Genomic DNA, 15103 nt, shown 5'->3' with positions numbered 1-15103 from the left:
TCAGTGAAACATACAATAAAACAGATAAAAGAACTCACCGTCTTGTGTTTTGGACTTGAATGGATCAATACTTTTAAAAGGGTCATCTGTGTGCTTGAGTGTGTCGTCCTTTGAAGAACCAAACGGATCTGCATCTTTGAACGGATCACCAGCAAACGGGTCAGAGGCGAATCCATTACTTTTGAAGGGATCAGCTGAAAGAGAAGTTACATCATCATCATAAAATGTATCAAAGAAATAAATCTGAAATGATTTTCATTGATGAACAGGTTAAAACATTTTGACAGAACCAAAGTATGGGAGTAACTGAGATATGTGACATGTGTGTTAAAAAGCAACATTCACGTCGTCTTTCTTTTTTGGTTTCAATCATTATTTTTTGTTCACGACATGAGTCAAGATTCTTCATCGGTAATCAAAGCTCATTTTTCAATCCCAACATGGTTTTGCATGATTACTTCAACAAGTAGGTGAGTATACACAGTATAGAATGTTGTAGCACACTGTTGGAAAGTATTTTGCCCAATGTCAATGGAACTGTAATTCTATCAATTCAACTGACAACCCATGATTCCATACACACTCCCACATTACATTGGAATCTACGGCGTTACATGGACAGTACCTGTAACTTTTGATTATTTTTTTCCCAAGTTTTTTTAATGTCAACAACAGTTTCTTGTTCTACTCCCACAAGCCTATTGCGATGCACAGCGTTCAGCTTGTCACATGCGTAGGCTGCATTGTTACTGTTGACAAATTAATTCTGGTCTTGGCTAGAATTAAAAGGTAAACAATACTAGTGAATTCTACACGTATAGACACTATGTTCACAAGCTAAACAGTGGATGTTTCAACATAGTGTGGTGAGTAGAACAAGAACTTGTGATTGACATACAAGATAGAAATGGTGATAAAATATCAAAGTTACAGCTACTGTCACAGCACACGTAGTAGGATAGACAACAGGATGATAAATTTGAAAAAATATTTTGGTGAATTTTTACAGTTGGGAGGATTTGACCGCAGTCTACACACACTTACCACCTTTGAATGGGTCATCCGTCTGGAAGGGATCCGCACTGTCTGTTCCAAATGGATCTTTTCCTTTGAATGGATCGTCTTTGAAATCATCGTTGACTTCCGTATCTGCTTTGTCCATGCCGGAACCAGTACTGAACCCACTCAGGCTACTCACGGGGCTGCTGCCAGCCTGGATGGACGGTTGGACAGAAGACAGAGAACAGCAAGAAGTGAGGGGAGAGAAGAGCTGGCTTCGTGTCATTTTAAGGTCAAAGGTCAATGGGTTTGTTTGGACTGAAGGAAAATAGACGCCCCATAGCAGGGGAGATTGGTTTGGATTACTTATCACTGGGTAGCTAGTTGGGACTATACCATGATAAGAGACGAGAGAAGAGTAAAGATGGATAAATGGATGAACACATTGACAGCTCGATCTCGGGATAGTTTAAGGTGCGTGTCAGGTATGCAGGTGGATGTCTTATAGAAAGATGATGGATAGACAAGATGATGACAAGATACATGGGCACAATGAAATTAACTGGAATATTCATATTCAAAAGCAGCTGAACTATCGACCGTAAATGGAGATGAATTGATGTAAAGTCCGGACAGCCAGTGCCTGGCGCTTGGTAAACTTAAACACAGCAAGGTGCACGGTGCACAACGTTGGAAAATTGAACAAAGAGTATCAATGTATGGTCACATCTTATAGGTTCTTCTCCAGAACAAACACAGATGGCAACAAAGACAGCATGGTGATGTAGTGATACTTCTTTTCTTTCCCTTGTATAAAGTACTAGAAACATGAACCAAGATACCACAATCACGTCTCATAACACTTCAGATTCTTAAATTTTCCAAAATGAAACTCATGCAAGCAGGTATTCTTTCCCTCAAAATCGTCAGACAGTGAAATACCCTAGAAACTTCACAAGCTTAAAATAGGACTTCAAATAATGGATTTTTTATTGGTATATTTCAGAGAATCTTCCTATGTAATAAAAATCTACTTACTGTTGCTCTCATACTAAAAGCATCTGCTTCTGACGGAGTTGGTGTCGTTGCTTCATTGACAGCGTGGTCTATATCGTTTGTGTTTGTCATCGTCCCCGACGCTACTTTCTGGATGATTTCATTATATTTTTCTATACTATTATTATAAATATTTTGGTTTTCTTTCAATTTGCTTATTTTGCTATTTTCCTATGGAAAGAAAACATGTACAGAGTATTGCAATTTTAATACAATGATATTCATTATCATGTGTTTTTGTATGGCTATGTCATCAATAAAGGCTTGTCACTCTAAAAAAAGACAATTTCCTCGATGGTTAGATAATAGCTTCACTTTAACTCTTCAAAACGATGGTGAAAGATCAAGGGATGCCTGTGCATGGATTGAGGAAGGACACAGGAAATACCTATGGTAAAGGAAGTGCAAAGACATGACAAGGCACCATGAAGGGAGCCCTCATGAGGCAAAACTTTTTGCAAGATGCAATAACCTAGGTACAGCCATTATATATGTATTAACTATGAACAAAACATTTTTGACTATCTCACATAGCAATAAAGTTATGCACAGTATTAACTAAAATTCTGAAGCAAAATGATATGATCGGGATAGCAGTTTCTTCATAAGATGAATTAAAACTGTGAAAAGCCAGTTCAAATCAACAGAAAATACTACTTTCTATTCTGTTCTGCTTAGTTGTTGTACTGTCTCATTATGATATTTTTGTGATTATTGTATGGATAGTAGAAATAATTCTATGAAATCAATAATATATTTTCTCATCTATCTCTCTACTTATATACGTCTTCCCAACTTGTCTACCTGCAATTTGATGAGACTAAGTCTGTCAACACCCCGGAGAAGAAAGATGGATCAAAATGTTATCTGAACCCATAGTGGTTTATTCAGTACACTCTATTCAATGAACCTAGATTATTTCTTTGCTTTTAAAGACAGACAATCATAGAATGGAATATTACCTGACTGATCTGTTGCTGTGTTTCTTTGAGTGATTTCATGACGACTTCTAGCTGTGTTTTACCAGCTTCAACTTTCTGTTCTAATACTGATTCTTCTTGACGTAAACTATTGAGTTCCACTCGGAGTCTGTTAAGTTCCTCATCTTGGCTCTGCAAATCAAAAAATTGGTAACTTCAATAAAATAAAATAATTTTCTTTCCAAGAGAGAGTAAAGAAATAACTATCTGCAGTATTTCAAATTCTTTAACATTCTGTATTCCTGCAGAAATAACAAAATAATATTCCTAATTATCAATTTCTTATCAGTTTCCTGTTTCTTAATCCTAGTCATGTGATAGACATGTGACCCCTTATGATAGCCAATCAGATCTCACCTTCACTGTATTTTCTTGAGTAGCTATTTGAGATTTCAGAGTTTTGATATTCTGTTCCTCTTCTTCACATTTGTGCTTCACTTCTTTGAGAGTTGATTCTAGTTTCTTTTTCCGTTCGTCTAATTCATCTAGCTTCCTCTGAGCGTCTGATTTCTGGCTTTCTAACTGTTTCAGCTGGGCATTGGCTGTGTCTAATTCTTTTTGCAGTTCCTGGAAGAAAGTTTAGCACATTTAGCATCTAATGAGTAATAACAATTGTACTGAAATGTTTTCATCTCATTAATACATCACTGTCCCACACACACTGTGATCCACCCATACATTACCATGCTTTGTCCCAATTTTATTGTTTTCTATGGTCAAGTTGGACTTCTATACAGACAAATTGGGACAATGGATTGAAGGATACTGGAATTGGATATGCACCACACTCAGCTCAATATCACAACATTTTCATTTGTTCTTTTCAAATCTATTATGACAATATGACAAGTGATATTAATCAGTGAAAATTTACAATTTTGTCCTGTGATATACAATTATGTGATTTGAACTGCAGAAGCAAAGTTTACAGCATCAGGAGAGCGCCCTCACAGCTCTACAGTGAAAATTCTAATCTTAATTCTTGTGGATTGTGACACTAGAAATGTTAGGTTTCAACATCATTTAGCTATCTTCCCACACCTTGGCAAAAACAGTTACTATGACAAAAAGCACAGCAAATTCTCCTTGCGTATCTGTGATATCCTGGGAACAAACTGAAGAATCCTTCAATTATTTGTGAACAAAAGGTATTATTTGTGAAGAATTTCAGTTGCCTGCTATCTCTAAGCTTGTGGTCTCTATCAATAACTTCTCAAACCTTCCTAAATTTTGAAAGCTGTCAAGCACTCAAAAATATTGACTTTAAAAATAAATTTTACAATAGCTATGATGTTGTTCTTACTGGACAACTGCACTACAGATTTCAGAAAATCTTACCTGTACTTCGGCAGTTTTCCTCTTACTTATTTCTTCTTTTTCACTGAGATCTTGCTGCAGCTGCGTCTTTTCTTTCCCTAATTGTTCAATTTCTTTGCTAATAAGATCTAATTCCTTGAATCCTGAAAAATCTCCCATGCTACCGCTGGGAGTGACGGTTCCAACGCTGCCATCCTGCAAAATGAAACCACAGTTTTTACAATATAAGTTTGTCATGTTGTTCAGCAGCAAAAGTGGATACCTGGATGACAAATTTACAGTTTGTCAAAGGAAATAAGATGTTTCCCAAAACTATGCAGCGCAAGACCTGTTATTCATTTCCCATGGGCCACCACAGTAGCATTGACCTAAATTTTTCTGTCACTCAATGTCACAATCCTTGTCAGCTTGAGCAATGATTAAATATTTTTGTGGGCAAGTTCCATTGAAATTTTGAGAGAGTGCTGAAAATAGCGCCCTAAGTGGTGGGTTTTTTGCAGAAATTTGTGCCCTTGCTATGATTGGTCTAACAACTCCCTACATTACCACAGAATGTGACAGCCATCTTTCACACAGACAATGGTGTTTGCAAAATGTTTCACATCCAAGCGGGGGCAAAACAAGCATCACTGCAGTTATCAAAACTTGATGGTCAGAACTTGCTTTTTTGAAACCTGAAGGCATATTGAGTTACAGATTAGACACCACACAATGGTTTAACAAGCCTATCAGTTCTCTTTCTGATCGTCTTGTTTGGCTTTCATATAATTCATAATGCTTGAGAGAATTTGGCAAGACACTGTATCAATTTGAGTGTACAAGAGTAACATTACATGAACATCATATTTTACATTCTTTAATACAAGACTGTGGCAAAATTTTTCAGCTACTCTGGCAGAAATTGTTCACTGCACCTGAAACACACTGAGCCATCCATCTCATGAGAACAATCAGGGTATTCTTAGGGGGCCTCCCTTGCCTTTGTGAAGCTACTGGACCCCCTAAGATTGATGTGATTTGTAAAATTGTTCAGTGTGGGCCCAGGATTCTTCGGTCTTGCTAATTGTTCCTTGTTGAAAAATCCTTGGAAACAAGATGGTGACAGTTTTCATTTTTTATTAAGTGCCATTTGTTTCACTTCAAATTTTCACAATGTTCTTACCATCAATAGAGAAAGATCAGAGCCAGGTTTTGGTCTTGAAGATGGTGGGATCATCTCTGGTGCCAGGGTCTGTGGTGGGTCTACACCTTTGGCTTTCTGATTGATGAGGTACAGAGCAAGTGCAAACTGTTCTGCGTTCAGCTTACCCTGTTGCTTCATGTCACATAATGACCTACAAGAGACGACATTCAGAAAAATTACAGAAATGGTTGTGACAGTAGAGGTTGTTACAAGTAATAGAACAGTAGGTGAAGATGAGTAGTACCTAGTACTTGGAGTACGTTGTGAATGAGATCTATTGAAACATGTTTGCATAATTGCTCTGGTTACAAAATCATCAAGCGGCCATATTAGATTTTGTTAAGACAAAAGTTGACATGCACTTGAAAATCGTAGTACCACAGTTGCTTGTACCAAGTTGAATGAAATCAGAAAATACACATCCCAGCAATGGCTCTGGCTATGAAAAATTTGGGACAAATTAGTCATCCAGCAGTCTTATTTGATGGTATTGTGACCAAAATTGACATGCTTATTTACATTGTTGTATGTTATTCAGCTTATAGTTGCATTAAATGCAATAAAATTTGTCGCTGGATGGAGATGTAGCAGTGATAGTCAATGCAGTAGATTATCAATGCATGATCACTATGATATTACTTAATTACAACTTTCAGACCTTCCATCACCAGTTTTATTAAAATTATGATTATAATCATGCTAATCATCACAGTTATCATCATCATAGTATAGCAGTCATAAACAGATTCAGATCATGAAAATCACCACATTTCATTTTCTATTTGTTATCACAGAGTGAAAGAAATAATTGGTTTAGAAAATAAGGGAATCAATGCACTTCATTGTTATAAACACTTGACATGATGTTTCCAACAAAAGCATTCAGCAGTCGCGTATACATTTCATTAATGAATCAATGGTATCAACTGTGGCAAAAAAAGTTAAAGGTGGCATCCCTAAACACTGAAAGGGAGGGTGTCGTCAGAACTGTGCTTGGACCCTTAAACCCAATGTAAACACAGTATTCATGGTGCGTTGGCCATTAATGAAAGTTAAAACATGTTTGTCATGATGTACTGTACATTGTTAAATTTAATGTTGTAGCTATACTGACACGATGTATGTACGTTAGACATCGTGAATAAAATACATTATTTGTAAACAAGAAAGTCATACAGACTCAGTTCTGACGATTCCATCTCTTTAAAATCTTCCAAACAAAGGACTGGTTGAACATAATACAGAAGGGGATTGAACCAATCCTTAATTCATAACTCCAAATACATATAGGCATAATCAACTATGGTTTTTTTAGTACCTACCATATATGCGCAAGTATATTTTGTGGAATACCGTACTGCATGAAAGTACCCCTAACCTCCTCACCGGTGACCAGGCCATCGTTGTCGGAGTCTAACTGTTTAAATATATTGTCTGAGTTGGCTTTCTCTTGCGCGGACACCACCCATGTGCCCGGAGGCTTGGGAAGCTGCCAAAAACAAAACAGATGCAAAGCATTTAATTCGTGTGCCGTACCCTGCACCATTTATATTCTTGGTGGATTTTTTTCATCCATGTATTTGTTGAGCTTTCATATCACATGTAAAAGTTCACACATATGAAAATAATTGTGCACTCATATTGTACTCAAATCGTGCCGATTAATTCCATGTGAAATATTCATACAACATTCATTACTGTGTGATTATACTCTGCACACAAAACCACTGATGTAGCCCACCTTCATGACCCCACACGACCTCCCATCTTGGTATTAGTACTGATCACATACTCCAAATTCACCATTTTGTGGGAAAAAATTTGCTGATAATTTTGAGTGAGAATGAGTTCAGTGGCAACACAGTACAGAATTCAGAGTCTGCTGCCACTCTTTCAAAGCGTTCAATCAAAAAAGAGGATTCAAACCAATGAAATATCAAGATGTCAGATTATATACATGTAGAGGCCACAAAAATGACCAATTCGCTACGGCAATGGTTATCACTGTTATGCCTGGGAATAATAAACTAAATATTGTTTCAGTAATGGATTGAAGGACATAATTTTACTCAATGAATAGTTTCTTCCAGACACAAACAGTTTCTTCAATGTAGAGAAACATACAAGGTATGCAAACGGCTGGTAATTAGAGCACACAGGGGCAGTCTTATGCATTAAAGGGAAAAAGTTGGCCATTTTTCATGAATTTTGTTTTATACGAGATACTACTGATATTGTTTGACCTGTTGAAAGATACTGAATGAATGGGTGACCATGCATGTATACGACCCCGGTTTTAGACAAACTAAATTAAAACATCGCGAAAATGAATTAATTGTCATGACCAATAATTAATTTTCGCGGTGGTTTCATGTATCGTGTCTAAAACCGGGGTCGAATATATGTACGGTCAACCATTCATTCATTATCTTTCAACATGTCAAACAATATCAGTAGTATCTCGAATAAAACAAAATTCATCAAAAATGGCCGACTTTGTCCCTTTAAACCAGAAATTAAACAAGTGTCAATGATTTGCTCTCACGCTCATCACGATTATTGTTCAAGTCCTGCTGCTAATATGATATGCTGGATGATACAGCAAGCATGTTTCCTGCCAAGACACAGATCAATCATAAAAATATCAAGCAAAATTCATTGACTGAAAAAACTTGAATGCAACCCAATATCATACAGAACTTCCTACAGAACCACAGTTGGAGTTCTGATATACATAAATACGGATCATGTACAGTCCAAATTGCCAGTGCAAAAGTCTATCAGAAGATATGGAAATCCAATTAATTTTTAAATATGGACATGTTCCTCAGAAGTTATTTAAAATGTCTTACACAGACTCTGAACAGCATATGCTAGAATTTTTCCAGTATTCATAGACATACAGTGACAGTATTCAAACAAAATATGAAACCCCAGCATTTCAACTATGCAGGTTTTCCCTTTGTGTTTACAATACTCATTAATTGATCATACAAGGTTATATAATCTTTGTAATCAAACCCCATTGCCATAGCTACTTTCAACGACCAGCATATCATATTAGCAGGCCGGCCTCCCTCTGTGTGTTTGTGTTTCCTGACTCCCCGAGATAATACAAGAATGACATAACGAGTTATTGAACTTTGAACATGTCTATCTTTGGTGTTTGTGCGTAGTGGCATAGTACTCTGTGTGGCAAGGTATCAAGAAAATCACACATGTACAAGTATTTAAACGAAGATATAAATATCATATGAGAAACTATCAAGTTATGAAGTCATGGTGAAAAGATAAAATTTGTTGTTGTTGCTGAGCACTGAAATTAAATTAATCAAGGATGTTCTGCTATAAACAGTACAGACGCCCCTTTCATTCTGAAGATTTATCTGACCATGTCACATGTATATGAGCAATTAACCACACACATATCTGTATATCTACACCCACTTTGGCAGTGTCAAAACTGACAGTACACAAACACTAAACTGGCATATTGTCAATGATTGTCAGCTGAAATGACAGTTTTATGACCAAAGATTGAATCCTCCCATCGCAGGATTGACTAGAATTTTGAATTACAACTGCACCACAATCGATAGACCAAAATCTTTCACCTTACCTTGGTTGGTGACTCAAACGACAAAAGTCCAAAATCTTCCAATAAACTAAGGTTAGAATTTGCAAACATTTTCTCCATTTTTTTTTATCTTCTTGCTGTCAGCTGAAAACACTGACTCCCTCTTTGGCAGTTCCTGCTAGCATTACTCCGCTTCCTTCCTCTGCTTATTTGCATATTCAAATGCATGCAAATCATGCTAATTACATATGCAGATATTGTATGACCTACTGTTGCAGAACAAAGCATGACCATAGAGACTGTAACATCTAGAAGGTCACCTTTCAATTCTGTGTAAGACAAACAGTTCAGTGTGAAAATATTTGTTGAGAATGTATTAGGAACTTACGCTTTTCATCGCGAGTTGTGGTGACATTGTTGGCGACGGAGAACCAGTGCTGCCTGGCGGAGTTGGCGATGCTCGTCGGAGGCTTCCAGCTGGGGCAGGAATACTTGGCAGAACGGCAACCCCTCCCGCTAGCCCCGTCTTCTTCCGTTTTGAAGGTGGAATCACATTGGGTGGTAATGTAGCCATTATGGGTTCCTGATCTAAAGCTCGGTAAACTAAATACATTGCCTGCAAGGAAATTAATGTTTACATGAACATTGAAATTCTAGAAACATGACTGATGCAAGTTTACGTCTAGGTCATGCTTTGATTAAATCATTTCAATTTGGATAAAAAAATGAGTGAAAACACATTTGGTTTTGGTAAATATAACTGTTGCAAGTAGCATCTACTTCCTCGAAAGATGTTGATGAAGATTTCTTTCTTTACATCCTGCATGAGACTATGAGAACATTTTAAGGCTGAATCTTACCACTGAAAATTCATCTCTGTCTAAAAATCCATCTTTGTCGATGTCACTGAGATCCCATACCTAGAAATATGAAAGATATTCATTGAAATATAAAATGCAGTATTAAACTTAGTAGTGTTCATGTATGACAGTGTTTGTAATGACAATGGAAAGGATGTTGAGGATGAGAACAAAAATGACAATGATGATGATAACAGTAACGATGATGATAACGATAAAACTGATGATGATGATGATGAAATTGATAATGGCGATAATAATGATGGCACAACCAAAGATTACATTTTGTTGGAATTGACATCAGCTGCACCATTCATCTTGATAACTGCAATTTACACTGTCCTGTTATCATACAATTCAGGATCGGGGCCCATGAATATTCCACATTGATAAAGAATCATCAGCATAAAATTTCAAAACCAAAACAATGCTCATTAATATAATTCGCATAAATTTATGCTTATATGCCCCGTATCTTGTACTAATAGCCTGTCACTAATACTTTCAGATTTACATCACTAATAGTGACATGGCTTGCCCACCATATATTTTTTTGTGATTTTTAACTACAGACAGCAGGCAATGCTTTGGTGAGTGTAAAACCTGTCAGTTAAAGCAACCTGACTGGCTTGAATCTTTTAAGCTAAAAACAAAAGATTATGAAGAACTAGGTACTGGTGGCGCTCAATGCACAATCTTACTGGTGCACACAAGTCATTTGTCCATGAACATTTCCTGAGGATTTCCATACACAATCCGAAGCACATCCTACTGGTTTTCGGGTGAGTAAAGATTTAAGACAGGGACAATACAAAGAGCTACAAAAATCTTGATTGAAAAGCGAAAAGCAAAGCTCCATCAGTTGGTTTGATTAGTTTCTGGAGAAGATAAAGTTTTTGTATCAACAATACACACAAAAGAAGTATAGACGGATGTGTATATCGCCTAAAAACAGAGAATTCCATTAAATTGGGATTCAAACTCACAACGTAATGCACCTAGTCACCTGGAGAAGACATCGCAGTCAAACCTGACAAAAGAAATGTCACTCACCCTACTGAGTATGTCTACAGGTAAATTTGAATTCATGAAAACTGTTTTGCACTTCTCGCCCGACAGCAAACCATTCACTGGGTGCAGGCTATCAAAAATTCCATCAAATTTCGTTTTTTCTTGAACCTGAGGAAAAAAAAGCATGTCTTTAAAATTACGATGCTAAATTTAAAATCATGAAAATATATTTATATCAAAGATATATCAAAATCATGATGAACGGTGGACATTATGAGTGAGGAGGGGGTGAGTCAGTAAGAGAAACTGCCTACTTACCCCAACTACCCATGGAACTTCAACTGCAGGGGAGCTCAGGAGAGGCGGAGTGGCCATTCCAGACAGTGTACCTCCACCCTGCAGAGAAATATTCAGGAAAATCATTTCATGCAGTAACTACACATCCTTTTATATACAACCATAGACAGTAGAGGTAGACTCTCTACTGTCTATGATCAAACTTTTGTATCTACGTGTTTCCTTTATTCTAATTTCAATCTCCCATTTTGTTGTGAAAGTTTTAATTTTGTTCTGTTTTTACATTGTCTCCCAGAGTGAATATGTTGTCATTGGACCTCTTGGTGATAAACAAACAGTAAATATGAGTATCATGAACTGAAGATTTACAGCGGTATGACCTGTAAGGTTAAATGTACCGGTATATTCCAGTATAATTGGTTGTTTGTAAAATACAGTTCCTTATTCTCAAAATAGTACAGGCTTCTCCACTAGAGGATTTTTAGGAGCGGGAAATCCCCATTTTAGGAGCAATCTATAATGACATAATTGAATGCATTTCCATCACAAAGGAATATGTAAACCATGCATTGTTATGTAAATTGATCGCCTCTCTGTCTTTCCAAGCTGTGGAGAACACTAAATTTAATATGAAAAATGTCAATTGTTCAGCATATCAACAGAGCATGTGTGTGTGTGATGTCTAGTTTAGTTTCGAATCCATTTGTTAATGATAATAATGATAACGCAATCACACTACCCTATATTGTGTTGGCAGCACTAATACATCAGGAAGATAAACAAGCACATGTTCATATCAAACATAATGCAAGTATCAAAAGTTATAGCTGTTGTCTCTTTTGTGTATGTGATGTTGTTACGCCATAAACAGTGCCTTCGGCTACACTGTCTATGGTTACATGAATGTCACAACAAACTGCAGCATATAGTCTGAGATATACATCTGATGCTGTTTGATTGCTTTGTTTATTTAGCGATCAGTCTGAAGTGGCCTGTAATTTGGGTCAGAATCCTGTATGGGTTACACCATACACTATCATCTGACAGTTTCGGTTTCACTTCTGATTTGGAGACGAGGACGGCTCTGCGCCAATTTGGAACTGTGCAAACATTGCAATCAATTACGTTGATTTAAGGCTGGTATTGGTAACAGTGAGACATTCAGGGCACATGTAAGTCTGCACTGATAGTATATTAAAAATGTGTGCAGCACTTAATAATCTCAACATTTTTATTTGGAGCAATAATTCAAACATGTTTTTGGTGTTGGTATAATACTTTGAATGGCATCTTAAAACTCTTTACAATTTTATTTTTGGTGATGGTGGGGGGAAGGGGAAAAAGTTGGTACTGAAGAAGGACAACAAGTTTAATATTCAACTCACAACATCAAAGGTCAGAATGCTCACTACATTTTGAATTACATCTACCTTATTTGGGTACAGGGATATCTGAAAGCAAACTTGCCACATAGAAAGAATGACATGATCACCAAATTTGGAAAATTCCTTACCATATTTGGAGGTGGAACAGCTAGGGCAATGTTGGCTGTGCTCACTTCTTTTCCATTCTGAGCCAGTGCTATTAGCTTGAGTCCCGTAAAAAAGCCCTATCAAGGAAAGGGAGGAACTTGACATTGCAATATGACTTTGCCTACCTACATTCTTGATCATCAGGTGTAAAATACTTTGACAAATTTGAGAGATGCTATAAAATAGAAAACAGTTTAATGAAAGGCAAAATATCCTACAGCAATTACTTATTTTGGTTCCTTTCCCTACAAAGTATCTCCCCATTGCCAATCAATTAACAACAACTTTTGATTTCTCTATATTCATATTGACTGATCAATACATATCAATGCTTTACGCCTGGTATGTTTTAAATAGTAATTATATAAGGCAACTTTTAAAAGGACACCAGCTTGACTCACACACACACACACACACAAACACACACACTCTGTCTGACTCTCTGTCTGTCTATCTCTCTGTGTGTCTCTCTCTCATTCTGTTGAGGTTTATTTCTCTCTCCACTCCCTCTCTCCTTCCTGTCGAAGTTTAATTTATTCATCTACCTATCTCTCCACTCCCTCCCCATCTGTCTGTCTGTCTGTCTATCTATCTGTCTGTCTCTGTCTGTCTCTCTGTCTCTCTTATCCATTGAGATTTCATTTATTTATCTACATCTTTATATTGAACTTCAGCCCAAAATTACACATGCATCTAGCATGTACTAGCTCCATGGTACATTGTAGATACATGTACAAGGTACAATGTAATGACAATACAATGTAATGACAATACATGATAAATGGTATGTTGTATTGGTCACAGTCACAACAGCAATAGCTGGTGTGTTCTGTATGCACTACTGTGTCTGAGCACTCCCAGAGGACACACTCAAATTTCATCAACACCTGCATCAAACGACATGATCTGTCCCAACACACACAGCAAAGACAGGCTCACCTGTTTGTCAAGAAATCCCTTTCCTGTGGGGTCAGAGAGTTCCCATATTTTATGAAGTACTGTCTCTTTCAAACCAGATCTCTTTAAAAATGCAGCGGCTTCTATGGCACCAATTTTGCCCGTTCCTAATGGATCGACCTGTTTGTAAAGAAATATACCAGTAGATGTTGTCTTACTGTAATGTAATGTCTGCATATTTTTTGAGGTAGAATGCCCCTCAGGGACAGATATTCAAAGTCTCAAATTTTTAATACTCTTCTGAGCTACCACTTGCAGGGGATTGTTTTAAAGCTCTTGAAATAAGAAAAATTTTCCCACTCTCAGTTTTTCAAAAATTGAAAATTGCATTGACAAAGCAGGGCTCGAAATTAGCGGTAGTCCCGCGTCCACAGACTACCAACTTTTCCGTTGGGCTACCAAAGTCCATGAAATGGTAGCCCACATGGACTACCCAAAGCCTGGGATATGAAATTCAGTCAGTACTTGGCATGCCATGTCAGGTTTTTCACTTTTGGACGAACAAACCCAGCTGGACACAGTAAGGCTAGACTATGACTTTGTTTTGCAAATTACAAGGAGACCTTGCGATGACACTTTGCAACGAAGTTTCAATATCTCAACTGATGTACTTGGATGACAGGCACAGAAAATGATGGCAAATGAAAACGTATTTTCATCGCATTTTGATCAAAATGTATCAATCACAAACTCCTCCCTACTACAGAAAGCCCGTGGTCTGTTTTAGCCCTGCTGAGAAGGTGGTGTTCATTGCCATGACGACTATCAAAATTGTCATGCAACTCTGAGAATGAAACGGGTTGTCAATACAATGATAGGTCGGCCAAACTGTCACTGTCGTCAATTATACCAGTTTCCTTTGGGTAATAAAGGTGTGCAAATATTCACATCAAATGACTAACAAATTCACTTCATGGGCAGAATCTTGAAAAATAGCTTTTTCTGGTTAATGAAAAAAAATCCCTATACTAAAATATGCATGGGCTACCAGCCATTGTCACTGGGCTACCAACTTCAGGAAATGGTAGCCTAAGTGGACTACCAGGGAAAAAGTTAATTTCGAGCCCTGCAAAGTGATGCCAGCCATTTTGAATTTCAACTGTCACTAAGTTACGTATCAGGTAATGTGTTTCTCTCACCAAATTTTGCCTAGTGACCGCTGATTTTTTAATTTTGATTTCAATAGGGGTTGTTTTAATGTTTAATTTTGGAAAGTCGCAGCAAGTCTTTGAGTCTTTCAATTCTGAGGCACGTACTACCTTAAACATTAGATTAGCTTCACGTATGGTAAATTCTGCAATACTGTTTAATCAAACATTCTTTTCCCTTATGAG

The 15103-nt window shown here is 37.2% G+C and overlaps 1 protein-coding gene across 1 annotated transcript in view; it reads right to left on the bottom strand.

The window, feature by feature from the left end:
* Positions 1–15103, bottom strand: part of LOC139138482 (epidermal growth factor receptor substrate 15-like 1) — a 32568-nt gene that overhangs the window by 4665 nt on the left and 12800 nt on the right. Inside the window, exons 3-16 of the mRNA XM_070706874.1 lie at positions 13752–13889; positions 12794–12889; positions 11302–11379; positions 11026–11151; positions 9973–10032; positions 9501–9728; positions 6858–7024; positions 5515–5686; positions 4374–4547; positions 3393–3602; positions 3018–3167; positions 2038–2226; positions 1045–1213; positions 39–194 (exon numbers count right to left, since the gene is read on the bottom strand). Coding sequence (XP_070562975.1) covers positions 39–194; positions 1045–1213; positions 2038–2226; positions 3018–3167; positions 3393–3602; positions 4374–4547; positions 5515–5686; positions 6858–7024; positions 9501–9728; positions 9973–10032; positions 11026–11151; positions 11302–11379; positions 12794–12889; positions 13752–13889 — 2113 coding nt within the window. The remainder of the gene's footprint in view (positions 1–38; positions 195–1044; positions 1214–2037; positions 2227–3017; positions 3168–3392; positions 3603–4373; positions 4548–5514; positions 5687–6857; positions 7025–9500; positions 9729–9972; positions 10033–11025; positions 11152–11301; positions 11380–12793; positions 12890–13751; positions 13890–15103) is intronic.

This window comes from Ptychodera flava, chromosome 8 (genome assembly GCF_041260155.1).
Source record: "Ptychodera flava strain L36383 chromosome 8, AS_Pfla_20210202, whole genome shotgun sequence".
Taxonomy (NCBI): Eukaryota; Metazoa; Hemichordata; class Enteropneusta; family Ptychoderidae; genus Ptychodera; species Ptychodera flava.
The sequence above is the reverse complement of the archived record's forward strand: the minus strand, read 5'-3'. Positions and strand labels throughout refer to the sequence as shown.